Below are 21,626 nucleotides of genomic sequence, written 5' to 3' on the forward strand. Positions count from 1 at the left end.
CACTTATGTGTCTGGTTTTTAGATTAATATCCATTTCCCTTCTAGACCTTACACTCCATGAATGCAGAGGCCGTGTGTCTTCCCTAAACCTAGCGGCAGTGTGCGGAGCTGGCTTGGCATTCGGTTAACAATTGCTGAACAGGGGATCCCTGGGTGGCGCAGTGGTTTGGCGCCTGCGTTTGGCCCAGGGCGCGATCCTGGAGACCCAGGATCGAATCCCACGTCGGGCTCCCGGTGCATGGAGCCTGCTTCTCCTTCTGCCTGTGTCTCTGCCTCTCTCTCTCTCTCTGTGACTATCATAAAACAACAACAACAACAACAACTAAAAACAATTGCTGAACAGATGAACCAGGGCTTCAACCAGGCCCAGTGGTGGGGATTGCTGCCCGCATGGAAACTTCTAACCAGAGCTCTGGCTGTGTGCACATCTTTGCTCAGAATTCTATACAGCATATTGCTCTGGGTGGTTTTTCTGTTAAGATTTTGTGACTCCCAGTATTTTAAATGGTCCTGAAATCTTGGAGACCATTCTTTCTAGGTTGGGTTCAGTTGCACAAGGCTTAAAGTTATTGACCAAGAGGCATCGTCAGCCTCACAGCAATTTGGCACCCTGGGTGTGGCCTGTATGCAGCCCACGGTCTCATTGTTTTCAGAGTGCTGTGGTTTTGTTCATGGCTAAGGGCACACTCAGAGTTGCTGAATCAGTGCTTGGCTGGGCTTCCTATTCCACGTGTGTCTTAGTCATTTACCAGCCTGGGTTCTTTTAAAGGGCACTGGGTCATGGCGACCTAACCGGAACATATCCAAGCCAGTGACTGTGTCCACAAGAGCCCTTGTGCTCTCTTTTGGGCAGTACACAGTAGGTGGGTTCTTTGAGACATGGTGAGTGACCTGTGTCACCAGGAAGCTGTCTTCTACTGCAGTGTTGGTTCAGCTCAGGCAGGAAAATTCCCCTCACCACCCCCACCCCCACAACTGGAAACTTGATACCTTGTGACACAATCCATCTTCTTTGTATCTTTTTTTTAATATAAATTTATTTTTTGTTGTTGTTCAATTTGCCAACATATAGAATAACACCCGGTGCTTATCCCGTCAAGTGTCCACCTCAGTGCCCATCACCCAGTCACCCCCACTCTTCTCTGTATCTTCCAAATGGAAATTGGGAAAGAATCCCTTTTGATCATCAGTATTGCCTGGTCCTTTCTGCAGGTCTTGACCCCTTTAACGGATTATGAAACCAAACTGTGTGGGCTACCACCAGCATTTAGAAAGAAAAGAGGAGTACCTGACTGGCTCAGTAGGTAGAGCATGTCACTCTCCATCTCCAGGTCGAGTTCAAGTCCCATGTTGGACATGGAGCCTACTTTAAAAAAAAAATGAAGAGATAGCAGAGTATACATATAGTGAAATACACTGTTTTGTTTTGTTTTTTTGGTGAAACTTCTCTTTCAGGTGTGTGTGCACATGTGCAATCCTCCAATAGCATATATTCCTTAGAGTCAAAAATATTTGACTAATTTGACTCTAATATTTGACAGTTATCACACTTTATATAGCATGTCTCATTTGGACTTTACAATATCACTACCAACTCTGTTTTGCTTCTTATAGGTACGCGAAATCCAGTCAGATCAAGACTGTGTCAAGCAGCAAGATATTTTTTAAAGGAAGTAGATTTCGATATAGGTGGGTACCTGTGGTTCCATTTTGATGATGAGTTGGGGTGGGGGCAGTTACTGACTTTTACTTTTAAGATTTTATTTATTTATTCATGAGACACACAGAGAGAGGCAGAGACATAGGCAGAGGGAGAAGCAGGCTCCCCATGAGGAGCTTGATGCAGGACTCTATCCCAGGACCCTAGGATCACGACCTGAGCCAACAGGAGATACTCAACCACTGAGCCACCCAGTCATCCCAGCCATTGATTTTTTGAATACTTTGCCTATAAATCAGTGTATTTTGGCTTGTACACCTGCTTTGATCCTCCATTTCTACTCCACTCATGTCTTACACTCATGAACTCCCCTCAAATTCCATAGTAACTTCTCTCATGGAGGAAGAGAAGGCATAGATTTCTAGAGTGGATCAGGCTACTGTGAAATTAAAAAAAAAAAATACACACACACACTACTCCCCTTCTGCTCTGAGTATCTGTGCACAGACATTGTGTTTTTCTTTTGCAGTGGTAAAGTTGCCAAAGAGGTGGTAGAGGCCAGCTCCAAAATCCAGAGGGAGCCTCCAGAGGTGCACAGGTATGTGGGGTCATCCCCAGGGCTCCGGGAGGCTTCTGGGATGGATGGAAGGGTTTAGAAGCCTGCTTTGCCAAATCCTCTATAATGGGAAAGGGCATAAGGGCACCAGCTGCCTCTGCCTGTGTCATTTTGGGCACATCTGTTTCCAGGCACGGCACTCTTGCTGTCCTGGAAATCTTTGTGGGACAGACTTGACAGGGCCACGGTGTGAGTGCAGCCTGACTCCATTTTGAGTTGCTTGCTCTGTGGGGAGGAATCATTGGCTTGCTTGGGCCTGGATTGCCACATGAACAGTGTGTGAGGCACAGGGGTGTCGTCTCCTGGCTGAAGCTATCATCCTGCTGTCTAAGAACACTCTTCTGTTTCTGCCTCGTCAGATGTGGCCAATTCCCATTGGCCCAACTTCTCTTTGACTGTTTCACAGGAGGAAGGCTGGGGGTGCTCATCACTCCTGGGGCTTCTTACTCCCAAAGCTCACTCAGGGGAATGAGGAATGTAGTCATTAGCAGTTCAAGGGTATGCATCTTCATAATGTGGCAGTCTATGCAGTTCATAGGAATTAAATATTCCCTTTGTCATGTTGGACTTTATATCACCACAATATGCACAGATCATTGCGTATTCTCAACCTTAAACATGCTAGATATCTAAAGCTGAATATTCTCATCATGACATTTTCCTTTTTGAAGGCAAGATCATCCTAAGTTATGCTTTTTAGGAGGCTGCCACACACTGGTTGGCACCTTTTCCTTCCTTCCCCGCCTTTGGACTTGGCAGAGTCTCCCTTAGGCTCATATTTGCTCATATTTGCCCAGTCTCCTCTGTTTCCAGCATGACCCAGTGAACTGGGTGCTTCTTTCCTTATTTCCCGGGTTGTTGGGTCTTGGAAATGTTGCCCAACCAGCCTGGCATGGGGGTCCAGACAACACTTCTCTCCCACACGAGGGAGCAGAACTACAGTTGGCACGAGATCCCATGCAGATGTCTACAGAGAATAATTCCTTCCTGGTTTGGGTGACCCAGTGGAAGCTGTCATGTGCACGTCTGTAGAAGTGGTCTTTCCTGCATTAAGAAGCAGGAGAAAGATGTAGGGCTAGGGAAGCTGGAGCACATTGTCTGGAGGTACCTTAGTGCAAAACTGTGAAAGTCTTAGAGCCTACCCACTGATGACACTGGTCTTTTATTTGTTATTTACTTCTTTTTAATATAGTCTTTAGAGTCCCTCTTCTACCACAAATCGTAGTCACTCTGGCAGAAATGAAAAAGATGAAATGATAAAATGTATCATTTGAACTTTTCTAGACTCTGGGCCAGAAATGACCTTAAGTATCATCTAATTTGATGCTTCTATTTTATAGACAAGGGAACTTGAGTCTCAGAGAAGTTAAATGATTTATCTCAAGTTGTAAATTTTTTTTTGTGTGTGGCAGACCTAAGCCTGTATTCTTCTCTTTGTAGCATTTGCTACCCAGAAAGCTTCTGGCATTCTCTTAGAAGCTGGGAGGCAGAACCACCTCAGGGGCTCCGCTTGGGTTTTATTTTTCTAAATTGAAGTGCGAGTATTTGATCTTTAAAAAAAGAAAAAAGAAATACTTGATGCTGGGGAGTTCTTTTGACAGCACAAATACAAAGAAGGAAACTGTTTTTAACAATATGCTTTCAGAGGCTCATATTCTCAATATGTAAGATTTTCCATGAATCCCATAGTTATCATATATAGATAGATAATGAGATCAGAAATAATTTGAAAAAATTCTCTTTTTGACTGAGATTTGCATAGTTTATGGGACTCAAGGATCCCTAGATAAGGGCTTCTCAAACTTTAACTTGGACAGGGATCACCTACAGGTCTTTTAAAATCAGATTCCCGATTCATGAATCTGGCATTTCTAATGAGCTCCAAGATGGTGGCCATGCTGATTCAGGGACCACATTTTGAGGAGCCAGGCTGTGTAAAAGGAGCAGAGTGGCCATAGTGAGAATCTTTTTCCAGAATGGACAGAACCAAACCGCCAGAAGGGCTGGGAAATGAGGCATCAATTTATAGTTTCCCTTTTCTGGAATCTTCTAAAGCCCCCCAGGGATGTTACTGCAAACAAGGACCTATGGGCCCTTGAGACTCTGGTTCATATGGTATTTCTTGCCTTTCCACTGAACCCTTTTATGTGTATATGAAAGCCTATTGAGTCCACATGCTCAGGACACCTCTCTGGTCCTCAGCTTTGTGGCAGTATGTCTCAAATCTGACAATACAAGGAAGATTTGTTTAAAGTAATAATACAAAGCAAGCTGTGGGAGGGAAAAGCTGTGCCTATTTGGTCATCTGTGTATCACCCAACACCTAACACAGCACTGGGCACATAGTAGAGGTCAGTACATATTTGTTGAATGCGTATATGAATCAGGGGTGTGAGGTGACAGCAATGTGCCTGCGATTTTCTGAGAAGACCTGAGATCTGTCCAACGTGCTGCCCTGGGGACCTTGACCTGCTAGGAGGCAGTAGTGCTATCAGAGCCATGGAGATAGATCCTTCCAGTAGCAACTTCTTATTTCTTTCCAGTGGCCAGTTGTGTGGAAGGACACTTTTTCCCTTAAACAATTATTTTTTTTAAAGTTTTTGAGAGTTTATTTTATTTATTTTTTTAATTTTTATTTATGATAGGCACACAGTGAGAAAGAGAGAGGCAGAGACACAGGCAGAGGGAGAAGCAGGCTCCATGCACCGGGAGCCCAACGTGGGAGGCGCCAAACTCCTGCGCCACCCAGGGATCCCAAACAATTATTTTTGAATTATTTTGGCTTCTTTGATGTGGCTGTCAAAAGTGAGAATATAGTAATGAATCCTTTCTCTGCTGTGTTCAGAGATGACCACTCCTTTAGAATGGTGATAGTAAGGCTTTAGTTAGTTGTCTTTCTTCCCACTTGAGAGTGTACTCTTCAAAGAACAGCGAGTTCATGGAATACAACTTTTGCTGAGGTGTGTGTATTTAGAGAGACACAACACAGATTGAGAACACTGTCTTGGGAATTTTTTTTTTTTCAAAAAGAGAAAAAGCTAATTCTCATGATAGTTCACTGATCTTTACTGATGACAAGGTCTCTAAGCAAAGTCCTCCTGGGCTGGCTACCTGGTGAGAATCAACCACTTATGCCAGGGGCCGTGAGGCAGAAGGCTGCAGCTCACTGAGCCCAGGGCTGACCGTGTGAGCCACCTGGGCATAGCAGCCACTACTGGGACACACCCAGAAGCAGCATTTGGACCTGAAACAAGCACCAGTCATGAATTTTTTTTAAAGATTTTATTTACTTATTCATGAGAGAGACACACACAGAGGCAGAGACACAGGCAGAGGGAGAAGCAGGCCATGCAGGGAGCCTGACATGGGACTCAATCCCGAGTCTCCAGGATCATGCCCTGGGCTGAAGGCAGTGCTAAACCGCTGAGCCACCCGGGCTGCCCACCAGTCATGAACTTGGTTGTGTTGCTTATAAACTGTGTAGTCTAATCTAGTTTGTGTTGCTTACAAGCTGGGTGGTCTTGGGTAAGTCTGAACTTCTCTGATCATCAATTTACTCATCTGTAAAATGAGATTCAGAATATTACTTTGCCCAACTTCTAGATTGTGTTATGGGCATTAAAATAAAGTGCTTTAAAAAATTCGAAAGTGCCATACGAATGCGAGATGATGGTGTTATAACTCTCATCCAAAAACGAAGCTAGAATTTAACAGACGTGTCCTCATTAAAGCTTCTTCAGATGGAGTTTTGATGATGGGCCAACAGCACTTGCTTCACTGCAAGGACTAGTGCAGGAATTCCACAAGCCTTCAGTTGCTCTATATTATGCTTTCAGTTTTTGAAGCCAATCTTAGAATGTACTTGCACTTTCAAAAGAAAACCTTTTTACCTCAGTAGAATTCCTAGTGATGGTTTCATTAGAAAACTGTTCTGTGCTGAGTACAAAGTGGGTCAGGCATTTTGCAGAATCAGTTGACGGATAGATTCTGAGAATGGGAAACACAACACTGACCCTTGCCTGGCTTGAGGGGACTCCAGCCAGAGAAGCTGTTACATCAGGAGCCCAGGCATAAGGGCAGGGTGGGAGCTGAGTAGGATGTTGGCATATCTTCTAGAAGATCACCTGACACAGTGGACATTAGCCGTAGTGAACAGAGTCCTCTCTCAGGCACTATAGGATAAATCATGCAGAAAGTTCAGGGAGGCACTGTTGAGAATCAGATGATCTGAGTTAGTCAACTCTAAGTGTCTTTCTTTAGTCAAGTTCTATAACTTCATTGAGTCTCGATGTCCTGATCTGTGAATATGGTATTTTTCTTGCCTGTCTCACAGGTACACTGAGAAAGACAAATATGGTCATATATATAAACCATCAAATTCTGGCATTATATTTATTATTAGCATAACTGTGCTGGTGGGCTCTTGATTTAAATGAAGCCAGGATCAGTTGCACCTTTAAAAAGGTCACAAGGAGAGAAATATAAAAAGGTAACCTATAGTCTGCAGGAGTTAGTAGAGAAAGGATAGGAGACATGCCTCTTGATTCTAATTTTGCTCAGTCTTACTCTCTAGTTGTCCCAGGGCCCAACACCCAGGCCTGGAGCCCTAGATTCTTTGTGCTCTAGGGAAACTCTAGCTGTGCCCACTTTTGGGTTTATCTGAGTCTTGGACTTATTGGGAGGCAGTGTTCATCTCTGAATCATAGAACTCAGGGTCTCAGGATTGTAATTCTCTGTAGGGTTCATCTAGCCTAACCCTAAGCAGACCCTAACCTCTCTGACCTTGGCCATAGGCCTCTGCTACAGTGTGACAGCAGGAGCCTGTGGGCATACATGCTGAGTCAGCATCCTCCTGACCAGCCAGTGCCTGGTAGGCTCACACCTGTGAGATCACTCTTAGTTAACTCAGGCTGTCTAAACACAGAGCAGTTGCCCAGATATTGCAGTGTTTTTTTAAAATTTTTTTAATTTTTATTTATTTATGATAGTCACACACAGAGAGAGAGAGAGAGAGAGGCAGAGACACAGGCAGAGGGAGAAGCAGGCTCCATGCACCGGGAGCCCGACGTGGGACTCGATCCCGGGTCTCCAGGATCGCGTCCTGGGCCAAAGGCAGGCGCCAAACCGCTGTGCCATGCAGGCATCCCCAGATATTGCAGTGTTGAGGGGGTGGCATGGGGCAAGGGGCATGATGCTTTACATCTCCAATTGAAGAGTGTTGGGGGGGGCACTGCTGTGGAGCAAAAGATCCTCCATAAAGGCTCATTACAGGCCCTCCTTGATGATATACAGTAATTTCTGGAGGATGGAACTGCTGCCAGTCAACTGGCGTGGGTGTCAGAGGTGGGTTAGAGCGATCTAGTTTGAGTAGCAATGGAAAATGAGCTTTTCTGAGGTCGGAAAGCTCCACGGTCCTCAGGTGCCCCTCCTTAGAGTTTACAGAAGACCCTTGGCCATCAGTCTCCTCCATGAGATGTGTGCTTTTCCAGCTGTGGCTATAGCACATTAATGAGTCATGAAATGAAAAAAGACCAGCACTTCAAGCAAAATAAACTAGAATGGGGGGAAAAAGCGAATCACACATAACAAGAGTTACTGTCGTTGCATGAAACATTTGCTTTACTTGTATGTCTCCCCACGTGTGTACAGAGAAATGATATAAGATGCATTTCTTAATGTGGGTCTCCATCAAAAAGTATGAAAATCATAGTGCTAGAGAGTGAGTTCCTTAATGCAAGGACCATGGCTCACCAGAACGAGGCAGGCCATCCAATGCTGCATACGTATTAGCTGCAAGTAAGTGGTTGGCAAGTGAAATAATGAAGGACAGGAGTCCATGGCAAAGCTAGTCCTCGTAATTTTTTCTCCAGCCAGTGCCAGCTGTGGAGGGTACCATGTTCTTCTCCATCCCTGTCCCATGCCAAATAGGAATGCCCCGGCTATAAGGCAGGGGCAACACTCATGCCAATCTGAAATGGCAGCTTCTGTCAAGCCAGGATCGCATTTAGTTTACTTAGATTTCTTTCTTTTAAAGATTTATTTATTTATTTATTTATTTATTTATTTATTTATTTATTTATACATGAGAGCACAGAGAGAGAGGCAAAGACACAGGCATAGGGAGAAGCACGCTCCCCAAGGAAAGCCTGATGTGGGACTTGATCCTAGGACCCCAGGATCATGCCCTGAGCTGAAGGCAGATGCTCAACTGCTGAGCCACCCAGGTGTCCTAGTTTACTTCTATTTCAAATGTGAATGGCCCTTAATAAGACAGCTAGGGAGGCACTGTAAAGTGCATCAGAATGGATAGATCAGTTTCTGCCCTTAAGGTGCTTCTCAAGGTGGGACTGATTAGTACACCAATAAATACAGAGAGAGGTGCTGAATGCCATGAGTTGTGAAAGAAGGGAGAGTAGTATGAGGGGAGAAAGAGAGAATGTGCAAATGTGTTGTGAAAATGTGTTGTCAGGTGCCCATCCAAGGGGGCACCAAAGGGTAGGAGACATTTCACAGCATCTTTAAAGGGTGGGTTGGTTGGGGTTTTGACAGGAAACCTAGGGAGGGGAAAAGTGCTGAAACACCACTAGAGGAGCCCCACTTCCCTGTCTTTCAAGGCAGACAGCTGGTCTCCTTGCAGCAGGCAGTGTAGACAGGCTTCCTGCTATCAGCCACTAGTCTTGACATGACACTCGTACATTTTTCCTTGCCATCTGCTGCCCTTCACAGCCAATGACACGTGTTTGCTGCCTCAGAAGTAGGGTGTCTGTGGCTGGCTGGTGAGAGGAGTGTGAATTTGAATGTGAGCATTAAACACTGATATTAAATGTTGGACATCCAGCAACACCAAGGTAGCTCGGAGCCATAGAATGCCTGTACCATCTCTCTGACTGGGTTCTGTTTTCGTTTTTGGTTTTTTGGTGGTTATTAAATTACTTGAGTGATGCCTTTAATTCACCTGTCTGCATATCTAGGTCAGTGACACCTGCCTCTTGTGTTTTTCGGTGTCACCTAGTATGCTTGAATCTGGTGACATATGGGGAAATAGGTTTCCTTCGCTGCATTGCATTAGAACATGTGAACATTTTGTCAGAACCTTAAGGATGAAGAGGGCTGTGTGTGTCTTCAGTGTTATGTTGCCTTTACCACTGGCCTCATCCAGTGTGTGAGTGCAGAGACAGTTCCCAACTCAGGAAGCCGACTGAGATGGACCGGCTGGTGTTTGCCTCGGAGACCAATTCCCCCCGGTTTGTGTCTGTTTTCAGAGCCAACATTACTCAGAGCCGTAGTTCCTACTCCTTGAACAAACAGCTCATCATTAACATGGAGCCCCTGCAGCCCCTGCTGCCTTCCCCCAGGGAGCAAGAAGAAGAACTTCCATTGGGTGAAGGTAAGTACCCTTCCTTCCAGAAGCTGGCATTGCAGGCTTACCCTAAAGGGACGAGTGAGGCACCAATGGTTGGGCACCTAGGTAATGGTTGGGGTGGGGAATCGAATGGGTCACAAACTGTTCCTAGAAAATAAACTGTTTCCAGCTGGAAGACTGCATTATTTTGAGAGTTCTATCAGTTTCCCCTGGAGAAAGGCCATGGATACAAAGTAGTCTTAAAAATTATGTGTTAAAGGAGTAATGGTGTTAGACCCCCACTGTCCAGCAGGGTAGCCACTAGCAATGTGTGGCTGTTTAAATTCGTTAGAATTAAAAATTCAATTCTAGCCACATTAGCTGCACTTCCAATGAGTAATAGCCACATGTGGCTAATGGCTACCATTATGTAAAGATCAGACCAAGAACTTTTTCATCACTATAGAAAGTTCTACTGAGTGGTAAGTTTTTATTATAATTAAATTAGTGATTGTAAAGAATTTTTCCTAAGTATCTTTATACTGGTCATTCTGCTCTGCCTGAATATTTCTTCTACTTATATTCCGTTTTTCCAGAGGCCTTTCTCTGATAGTTTTAATACAAGCTAAAATACACATAGTCCACTTCAACCCAAAAGTTGTATTTTAAGGACTGTACAACTGTACAAAAAGCAAAAGCTTTTTGCTTTTAAGGACTTACTTCAGGGAAGAATCTTCCCACACTGCTTGTTATAGACACCTCGGGAAGTAATCTCACACATGAATTTCAAAGTATATTTGAAAATGCACTCAAAGTTCTTGGAACCCTGAACACAAATATAACATGCTTTCCTTAACTTTAAATGACTTTGGTTTCATCTTTTAGACTTTGGGTACTGGGCAGTTCCAAGAGTGCAGGTCTGTCTGTCTCCAAAAGATCTCTTTCACCTGCAGCTTCAATTGAAGAATTTTGTCTATAGGGGAAAACCCTTCAGCTTGTAATGAAAATATGGCTTAGAATGTAGATATCCTTGGGAGAAGCAGCAGCTACTTCACACTGAAGTGTAAATGATTTTAGTAAATCTTTTTCTGAAAGGAAGTTTATTTTTATTTATTTATTTTTGGTATATTTTTTTATTGGAGTTCAATTTGCCAACATACAGCATAACACCCAGTGCTCATCCCGTCCGTGAATGTCACCCCCCTCAGTGCCTGTCACCCAGTCACCCCATCCCCCTGCCCACGTCCCCTTCCACAACCCTTAGTTTGTTTCCCAGAGTTAGGAGTCTCTCATGTTCTGTCTCCCTCTCTGATATTTCCACTCATTTTCTCCCCTTTCCCCTTTGATTCCTTTCACTATTTTTTATATTCCCCAAATGAATGAGACCATATAATGTTTGTCCTTCTCTGATTGACTTATTTCACTCAGCATAATACCCTCTGGTTCCATCCACGTTGAAGCAAATGGTGGGTATTTGTCTTTTTTTTTTTTTTTTTTTGTATTTGTCTTTTCTAATGGCTGAGTAATATTCCATTGTACACATAGACCACATCTTCTTTATCCATTCATCTTTTGAGGGACACTGAGGCTCCTTCCACAGTTTGGCTATTGTGGACATTGCTGCTATAACGTTGGGGTGCAGGTGTCTCGTTCTTTCACTGCATCTGTATCTTTGGGGTAAATCCCCAGCAGTGCAATTGCTGGGTCATAGGGCAAGTCTATTTTTAACTCTTTGAGGAACCTCCACACAGTTTTCCAGAGTGGCTGCACCAGTTCACATTCCCACCAACAGTGCAAGAGGGTTCCCCTTTCTCCACATCCTCTCCAACATTTGTGGCTTCCTGTCTTGTTAATTTTCCCCATTCTCACTGGTGTGAGGTGGTATCTCATTGTGGTTTTGATTTGTATTTCCCTGATGGCCAGGGATGTGGAGCATTTTCTCATGTGCTTGTTGGCCATGTGTAGGTCTTCTTTGGTGAAATTTCTGTTCATGTCTTTTGCCCATTTCATGATTGGATTGTTTCTTTGCTGTTGAGTTTAATAAGTTCTTTATAGATCTTGGATACTAGCCCTTTAGCTGCTATGTCATTTGCAAATATCTTCTCCCATTCTGTAGGTTGTCTTTTAGTTTTGTTGACTGTTTCTTTTGCTGTGCAGAAGCTTTTTATCTTGATGAAGTCCCAATAATTCATTTTTGCTTTTATTTCCCTTGCCTTCATAGATGTATCTTGCAAGAAGTTGCTGTGGCCAAGTTCAAAAAGGGTGTTGCCTGTGTTCTCCTCTAGGATTTGGATGGATTCTTGTCTCACATTTAGATCTTTCATCCATTTTGAGTTTATCTTTGTGTATGGTGTAATAGAAGGGTCTAGTTTCATTCTTCTGCTTGTGGCTGTCCAGTTTTCTCAGCACCATTTATTGAAGAGACTGTCTTTTTTCCAGTGGATAGTCTTTCCTGCTTTGTTGAATATTAGTTGACCATAGAGTTGGGGGTCCGTTTCTGGGTTCTCTGTTCTTTCCATTGATCTATGTGTCTGTTTTTGTGCCATTAGCACTGAAAGGAAGTTTAATTTTTTTTAAAGGAGAACTGGACAGGTAGATGCCCCAAATTCCATGAGTAGAAGGAAAGCATGCAAAACAGGAAGGGTGGGGCCTTAGGAGATGCCTTTATCCCTAGCTGAGTTATAAGATGATGACAATGAGGATGGTCTTAGTGTAATCATGGCCTTAACAACAAACTCTCTAAGTTCCATACTGAAGTTAGTCTTCTTAGCCCAAGGGTTTCTGGGCCCATGTTGCTTGTCTACGTTTTCTAGTACCCTCTCTGTTTTTGTATGTTTTTCAAGTATAATAAAAGTAGCTTTCATTTCTGATCCCCAGTGATTTTTCTGGGCTTCCTCTTGTAGAGAAGGAAAAAGTTTTCCCCTTCAATGTCGTTCAGCTGGACCAAGATTTAATTTATATAAGACAAATTAACTGGAGAAAAATATCTCAAGTTTCATTATGTGCGCACGAGGCCCCCCAATAAAACTGAGACCTAAAGAAATGATGAAGGCAGGCAGTTTGTATACATCTTAGACAAAGAGACAATAAATTGAGGAGGAAGTGACAGGGTAAAGAAAACAGGTGTTTGGGAGCTTTAATTAATAGGGAATTCCAAGCAAACTTTAGGCTAAGGTCTAGTAGATTAGAAAAAAAATGGGATGCCTGGGTGTCCGTAGTTGAGCATCTGCCTTTGGCTCAGGGTGTGATCCTGGGTTTTGGGATCGAGTCCTACATCAGGCTCACTATGAAAAGCCTGCTTCTCCTTCTGCTTGTGCCTCTGCCTCTTTCTCTGTGTTTCTCATGAATAAATAAATAAAATCTTTAAAAAAAGATTAGAAAAAACAACAAGGTTTGTTCCTACAGCTTTCTCAGCTTTGAAGTCCCCATCTCTGGTGATAAGGATATCTTTTACTTCTCATTATAGGGAGGGTGTTTTTCATAAGGGAGATTTGTTTCCTGCTCACAGGGGGACAGAGGAGGGTCTGAGTGTCCTTGCACTAGCTGCTTCCCAAGTAGCTTCAATTCAAAATAAAATGCAACGTGATACATTTTGGGTGGCTTACCATGGACCTCTACCCGCTCATATACCTGGAATATTTGGTTTAGTGGAAATTGCCTTTTCTGGAGATCACAATTCTCCCAAGATTGAATGGAGAAAGGAAAGGAAAAGTTGTAACTGTGTCTTATCTAGAAAGATGGAAATCTAGTTGGGAATAAAGATTCCATGGGGAATATGGAAGTCAGGCCACTGTGGCTCCAGGTATCATCCGCAGGATATAACAGGTAACTAGACAAGCTTTCCCCTGGACCCTTTACCTCATTCAAATAAAGGCTTCCATTTTGCTCCATTTTCTATAATGACATTCCATGGCTAAATCCTAGCCCTGACTTTAACATGAATGCTGTGGACAAGAAACTCATACATTATAATTAATTGCAATAAAAATAAAAATGTTCATGATATGTGATAAGAACCCATAAGCCACCTTCTCAATGTTTCCAGTTACTTTAAAGAAGAATCTTAAATTCTTTCACAAGCTATAAAGTCAAACTGATAAGTTACTCTCTTAAAAAATCCAAAATGGCTCTATAAATGTCTAATAAAATTTTTTTATTAGACAATCCCCTTATGGGACATCTTGTGGGTTTCGAAGCTCGGGAAAATCCTATTAATCTCCAGGATATAGAATCAACTTAAAAGGAAAAGAAGTAAGAATGACAGTATTATTAAATGTCCAGTAGATGGAATGACCTTCTCAATCTAGAGAAAGAGGACAAAATCATTTTAGGTCCCATGAAATTCAAAGTTATGATTCCTATAGTGAACGTAGCTCTGTGTTCTTGATACCAATATATCTCTGTTACTATTTTAAAGTCTGATTCTGCTCCATGTGTCTTGTCTTTGAGTATCATGCAATGAGATTTAGACAATCCATAGGGATAAATACTTATTTTATCGATTGGTATTTCTCTGGTATATAAAGAGAAGAGAGGCAGAGAACACAGGTTTAAACAAAGATATCTCCACTTTTGTGAACAGACTGTGTTTCTTGGTAAGAGACTCTGAGAGTGAAAAGAGTTCAGCCTCTTTATTTTTCTTTGTTTTTTATATGTTTTTAAAGATTTTATTTATTCGTGAGAGACACACAGAGAGAGGCAGAGACATAGGCAGAGGGAGAAGCAAGCTTCCTATGGGGAGTCTGCTGTGGGGCTCAATCTTGGGACCCCAGGATCATGCCCTGAGCCAAAGGCAGATGCTCAACCACTGAGCCACCCAGGTGTCCTGATTTCAGCCTCTTTAAAGATGACATGGTTGAGGCACAGGAAGGCTTACATGACATGTCAGTATCACACAGGGAGTCAATGGCAAAAATGATTTCATTTAAACATTGGAGCCATTGAGAGAGTTACATACTGTGCATTGCTTTGCTGAGCTTCAGATAGGGAGTGGAGGACACTTGGACACTATTCCCCAACTCTGTATAATGGTTCAGATTCTTATTTTAGGGAGTTTCAAATCAAACATTTTGGAACTTGACCCATGAACAGGTCAAGGTCGGCAGCCTGAGTTCTGTTAAAAGACTTGTCTGGTTATTTCTTAAAAATCAGGTTGGGAGGAGAGAAGGTCCTAACTCCTAACTCTTGGAGACACAATCTCAGTGAAGTCCTGGGAAGATCCTGGCACCTGAGTCTCACATGGGTGCTGTGGTGGTGGCATCTGTGCTGCCATCATGACTCTATGGGGTTATAACAACTCATTTGTCTGATAAGCTCTTTATTCTTCCTAGAGCTTCATGTTTCTCAGAGACAGCTGTGGAGATCATCACTGCCCATATTAGCGCAGTGGCTCTCTGGGAGAACATGTGACCCCACTCATTCAAATGACAGCTGGAGGATTAGCTCTGAAGTTGGCTGTGTCTGGGTAGAGAAAAAACAAAATCAGCTCCTAGGCACCACTAAGCAACAGGAGAAGTTTTCATTATTACCCTAAAGTTGCTCAGTTACTTTATTAGCAACTTGATTAGCACTATGGAAAACCTTCTATGAGAACAGCAGACCATTTGCAAAGTGTCATGTGGAGCTTATGAGAATTTTGGGAGAAGAAAAAATTGAAAGTGGAAATTGTTCTGGGTAAAAATGACATTTTAAGGAGTCAATAATCTGAGTAAAATCACATGCACTATGGAAGGTAGAGTCTCCATAGTGTAAACAGCAAAATGCTTGGTGGAGTGTATTTTTTGTTATGGAAAAGTGCTGGACTATGGTAGAGAAAGTGAAAAACATCAATCATGTGGGACTTCACAGCTGGCAATTACTGCCACCCAGTGAACATAATTCTTGTCTACCAGGGCAATGGTGCAGTCTGGCATAAATAAACAGGCAGGAAACAATGCTTTCTTCCCCTTGGTAGAAAAAACTAAGTAAAAGTTCCAAGTGTTTGACACCCTCCTGTTAGCAAAGTGAAAGCACAGTGGAGACACCAGAAGTTCCATAAAGGAGTGTCTTCAGGGTGTCAATGTGGTTGGATTGAGGGTGGCTTGGATTTGCATATGATTGAGAATGTGCCTATACCTGTTGAATAGTTGGAAAATTAAAGAGATGATGGAATAGATGAAATAGAATAGATGGAAATTAAGGAGAGTATGATAAAACTAGCTCTCCTGTGACACCATTTAGCTGTTTCTGTGTGTGTCCCTGTACATATTTGTATGTTTTGTAGTGTGTGGATGTGTCATGGGTGTGGCTCTGTGTGTGGAGGGGTGAGGGTGTGTTTAAAGGGTTGTTTACAGTGTCTAGTCCTAACCATAGGTTGCTTAAGATGATATCATTGAAATTCTAGAAAGTCTGTATGTGAACCTGTGAAAGCATTTTGAGCATATAAAAGGAGTATTGTCCTGCTCATCAAGCAAGCCATAACCTTGACCTCACCCCCTCCAACCCAACACATAACAGGTGACCTGTGGGGCCTACTGTATTTTTCCATCTTGAGGTCTGTCTTTCTTTTATTTTTATTTGAATATAATTGACACACCATGTTACATTATTTCAGATGTAGAACATAGTGATTTGACAAATTTGTACATTATGCTACACTCACCACAAGCATAGCTGCCATCACCTTGCAACACTATTACATTATCATTGACTTTATGCTGTGCATTATACTTCCTGACTTATACATTCCATAACTGGAAGCCTGAATCTCCCACTCCCCTTCATCTGTTTTGCTCATACCTCCCCCCAAGCCTCTGGCAACCATCAGTTTTTTCTCTGTATTTCTAAGTCTGATTCTACTTTATGTTGGTTTGTTTGTTCGTTTATTTTTTAGATTCCACATGTGAATGAAATCATATGGTAATTGTTTTTCTCAGTCTGACTTATTTCACTTAGCATAATACCTCGGGTCTATCCATGTTGTCAGAAATGGCACAGTTTCATCCTTTTTTATGGGTGCATAGTATATGTACATACAACATCTTCCTTATCCATTCATTTGCTGGTGGACACTTAGCTTGCCTTTGTATCTATCTTGGATATTGTAAATAATGCTGCAATAAACATAGAGCATATATTTTCCTTAATTAGTGTTTTTATTTCTACTGGGTAAACATCCAGTGGTGAAGCTACTTATTTATATAGTATTTCTATTTTTAATTTTTGAGGAATTTCCATATTGTTTTCCATAGTGGCTGCACCAATTTACATTCTCATCAACAGTTTAGAAGGGTTTCTTTTTCTCTGCATACTCACCAACACTTGTTATTTCTTTTTTATTTTAGCCATTCTGATAGGTATGAGGTAATATCTTCCTGTGGTTTTGATTTGTATTTTCCTGATGATTAGTGATGTTGAGTATCTTTTCATATGCCTGTTGGCCATCTGTATATCTTCTTTGGAAAAAAAGTCTATTCAAGTCCTTTGCCCATTTTTTAATTGGATTGTTTGGGTTTTTTGGTGTTGAGTTATGTAAGTTCCTTATACATTTTAGATACTAACCTTTTATCAGATATATCATTTGTAAATATCTTCTCTCATTCAGTAAATTGCCTTTTCTTTTTGTTAATAGTTTCCTTCCCTGTGCAAAAGCCTTTTATTTTGATGTCATTCCAACAGTTTATTTTTGCTTTTGTTTGTGTTTTGCTTGCCTTAGTAGGAGACATGTCTAGAAAAATGTTGTTATTGCCTATGTCAGAGAAATTACTGCCTGTGTTCTCCTTAAGGATTTTTATGGTTTCAGGTCTCACACTTAGGTCTCTTATCCATTTTGTTTATTTTTGTGTATGGTGTAAGAAAGTAGTCCAATTTCATTCTTCTGCATGTCACTGTCCAGCTTTCCTAATGGCTTTTGTTGAAGAGGCTATCTATTGGATATTCTTGCCTCCTTTGCCATAGATTAGTTGACCATATAATCATGGGTTTATATCTGGGGTCTCTATTCTATTCTGTGATTTATGTGACTATTTTTGTGCCCATACCATTCTGTTTTGATTATTGTAGCTTTATAGTAGATCTTAAAATCTGGAATTGTGATACTCCAGCTTTGTTCCTCTTTCTCAAGATTGCTTTATTAATCTATATTATTTATTCTAGTTTTGTGAAAAATGCTGTTGGTTATCTGATAAGGATTGCATTTAATCTGTAGATTGCTTTGGGTAGTATGGACATTGTAACAATATTAATTCTTCCAATCCATGAACATGGGATATCTTTCCATTTGTTTGTGTCATCTTCAGTTTCTGTCATTAGCATTTTATAGTTTTCAGGGTATAGGTCTTTCATCTCTTTTGCTAAGTTTATTTCTAGGAATTTTATCTTTTTTGGTATAATTGTAACTGTTTTCTTAATTTCTCTTTCTGCTACTTTGTTATTAGTACCTAATTAGTACTGATTAGGTACTTATCATCTGGATATTAATACCTGGATATTAATTTTGTATCCTGTAATTTTCTTGAATTCATTTATTACTTTTTGTATATTTTTGGAGGCTTCAGGGTTTTCAATGTATAGTATCATGTCATCTGCAAACAGTGACAGCGTAACTTCTTCTTTAGCAGTATAGATGCATTTTTAAAAAAGATTTATTTTTTTATTTTAGAGATAAATAACAGGGAGAAAGGCAGAGAGAGAGAGAGAGAGAATCTTTAAGCAGACTCTCCGCTGATCAGGAGCCTGACATAGGGCTTGCTCCAGGACCCTGAGATCATGACCTAAGATGGAATCAAGAGTCAGTAATTTGTTATTCTCTCATCTTTATTATTTCTTTTACTTAGCAAGGGCTTATTTGTTCTTCTTTTTCTAGTTGCTTTAAGTGTAAAGTTAGATTGTTTGAGGATTTTCTTGTTTCTTGAAGTAGGCCTATTATCATTTTATTTCCCTCTGAGAATTGCTTTCACTGCATTTCCACAATTTAGACTGTTGTGTTTTCATTTTCATTTATCTCTTTTTAAAATTTCTTTGATTGTTTTCTTGGCCCAATGGTGATTTAGTATCATGTTGTTTAGCTTCCACATGTTTGTGGGTTTTTTTCCAGTTTTTTTTTTTTTTTTATTGATTCCTAGTTTCATACCATTGTGGTCAGAAGAGATATGTGGCATGATTTCAATATTCTTAAATTTATTGAGACTTGTTTTGTGGCCTAACATGTGATCTAACCTGTTTCATGTGCACTTGGAAAGAATGTGTATTCTTCTGCTTTGGGGTGGAATGTTCTATGCATATATTATGTCTGTTTGGTCTAATGTCATTCAAAGATGCTGATTTTCTGTCTGGATGATCTATCCGTTGATGTAAGTGGGATATTCAAAGACCCCTACTATTCTTATATTACCATAAATTTCTCTCTTAAAGTCTGTTAATATTTACTTTATATATTTAGGTGCTCCAATATTGGGTGCACATGTATTTACCTTATCATATCCTCTTGTTGGATATCATTTTTTATCATTATGTAATGCCCTTGTTGCTTACATGGTCTTTGTTTTAAAGTCCATTTTGTCTGATGTAAGCATTATTACCTCAGCATGTTTTTCATTTGTCTGGTAAATGTGTTTCCATCCCTTCACTTTCAGTCTGCATGTGTTATTAGGCCCAAGGTGAGTCTCTTGTAGACAACATGCAGATGGATTTTTTTTTCCATTCTGCTCCATGTGTGAGTCTTTCAACATCATACAAGGCAGAGCCAGACATACACTAACACAGTTACTCCAGTCACATCAGTGGTGAAGTCTTTAACAACTCAGGGCTGCTATGGTTATGCTACTTCTGAATTCTTTTTTCCACTCTCCACTGAGTATGGTCCACTTCCTGATGATCAGATATGACAATTCTGTCTCTTTTCTTCCCTTGTGGAATACCATGGCTATGTCTCAGACAAATGTACCCTCATCTTATGGCTTCAGTGTCTTTCTTCCTTGCTATTTTCAACCTTGTGCTAAGTAATTTCTTCCCTTGGTTTAGGGCAGGTCAAGATGTATATTAGGAGTACTGCACTGGTCTTTAGGAGATTTCTTTTATGTTGTGTTTCATTAAGCAGTAGGAGATGTTCATAAATCTTGTGGAACCACCTTTTCCCTTGTGGTTACTGCTGTCTGGTGATAGTCCCAACTCTGATTGTACTTGTCCCTGCCACAGGGTTTGTGGTTACTATGTTATATTTTTTATTATAAAACTGATTGTGATCTAGAAAATGTAGAAAGTAATAGGACAGAAAAAAAATCATCTCCCGGATTGTCCCGGTTCTTAGAAGCAATCAGTATTAATGTGTTAGCAGTTTCCTTCCCTATGCATTATAATGCCATGCAATTAACTTGTGTATATGGTTTTTGAAATTCCTGCTTTGTTTTCTTGGTATTGAAAACATTAGTGGCTGAAGATATATCATAAATTGAACTATAGGTCAAACAATGAATTGGTAACATATTTAACACAAATGCAAATAAATGGATTAATATTCTGAATAAGCAGGCACTCCTAAAAAGGCTCTTTCAAGTATCATCAGCATTGCACAAGTGTACGCTCTCCTGAACTTTTTCATTTAATAACATCCATAGTTTTCCACTGATGATAGATACACAGCAGCCAAACATGCTTCTGTAGGAGCTAGGAGCCTCCACAGAGCAGAGGATAGAATCTGGGTTTATTTATAACTGTAGTGTTGGATCAGCAAAGTCAAAATTCATAATTTGTAATATCTATTGAATTCTGGAAGAAAGAACCATGGTTTGGGGTCACGATTCCCCTAGGGTAGGAGATACCAAGAACAAGTCAAGGGCCAAGATAAAGGCCTGAACGAGCTCTGCAAGTTCACATTTGTGAGCTTTTCAAAAGCTTTTCACTGTCCCTTTTTGTGCTTTTCTTTGGGATTTGTTTCATAAGTTGGAACTGTGGTTTCTGGTATTTACTGGCTACTCAAGTACTCTTAAGTTTGTTCCCTTGAAGGAGGTCTTTGAAATTTTAAGTATTTAAAATTTCTACTGTAAGGAAGCTGAATGCCTTATTTCTGATGCAATTTACATGCATTTTTATCTTGCAAAGATTTTATATGTTACATCATAGGACACAAACAGTGTGCACCATTGCAGTTCTAAAGTTGGCTAAGTCCCATTAACTATTCATTTTATGAAATACTGTATTCATCAGTGTAAACATAGTAATGCTTTAGGGAGCTGCTCTGTTTCTGCACTGACACCTTGGTGAAGTGGGGAAATATGAACTCTGGTCTTAGCACCTCCACCAGGCAGGTAGGTGACCACAGACAGGATGTTCTACCTTTTGGAGCCTCATTCTCCTTGGCCATAAGATAAGAAGAGTGGACTTGAATACCTCTCAAAAACATTCTGGCTCTAAACTCAATTCTTTTGCTTAATATCAATGTCAAATTCCAAGACTATGGCTTGCAGTCTTTTATAATGAGAATGGGAACTTGGAGATAGGAAGGTTTTTCACAGCTTTTGGGGGCTATAGGGGATTTTGAGGATGGTCTAACACAGTTGTCAGCAAACTATGGCCTGTGCCCATTTTTTTTCCTGACCCAAGAGTTAATGGTTACATTTTAAATGATTATATAAGTACCTACATAATATCCTTGATTTTACCTCTTGGCCTGCAAACCTCAGATTTGCTCTCTGGGCCTTTAGAGGACAAGCTTGCCAGTCCCTGGCCTAGCACTCCTTACGCCTTTGGTATTCTACAAAGACAAAGCCAAGAGAGGGGAAATAGTTTGTCCAAAGTCACTAGCTGGGTAAGTACTTGGGTTGGGATCAGGTCCTGGTTGTCTAATTTCTGGCCCAGGTATCTTAGATGACATCAAACACACCTAAAATGGCTCAGTATCTTTTGGCTAAAACAGAACCAGTAACTGAAGAACTGCATTTATTTTTCAATTATATCAAATAAATTGTGAAAAGAGATGACTTTTGTAAATTTAGGGAATCTATGATTCAGTGAGAAGAGCTGCTGCATGGTTG

The 21,626-nt window shown here is 41.0% G+C and overlaps 1 protein-coding gene across 3 annotated transcripts in view; it reads left to right on the forward strand.

The window, feature by feature from the left end:
- Window positions 1-21,626, forward strand: part of FRMD3 (FERM domain containing 3) — a 293,937-nt gene that overhangs the window by 228,208 nt on the left and 44,103 nt on the right. For all 3 annotated transcript variants that reach the window (XM_077905595.1, XM_077905588.1, XM_077905604.1), the window contains 3 exons: window positions 1,615-1,689; window positions 2,190-2,258; window positions 9,539-9,663. In XM_077905595.1, coding sequence (XP_077761721.1) covers window positions 1,615-1,689; window positions 2,190-2,258; window positions 9,539-9,663 — 269 coding nt within the window. The remainder of the gene's footprint in view (window positions 1-1,614; window positions 1,690-2,189; window positions 2,259-9,538; window positions 9,664-21,626) is intronic.

This window comes from Canis aureus, chromosome 1, assembly GCF_053574225.1.
Source record: "Canis aureus isolate CA01 chromosome 1, VMU_Caureus_v.1.0, whole genome shotgun sequence".
Lineage (NCBI taxonomy): Eukaryota > Metazoa > Chordata > Mammalia > Carnivora > Canidae > Canis > Canis aureus.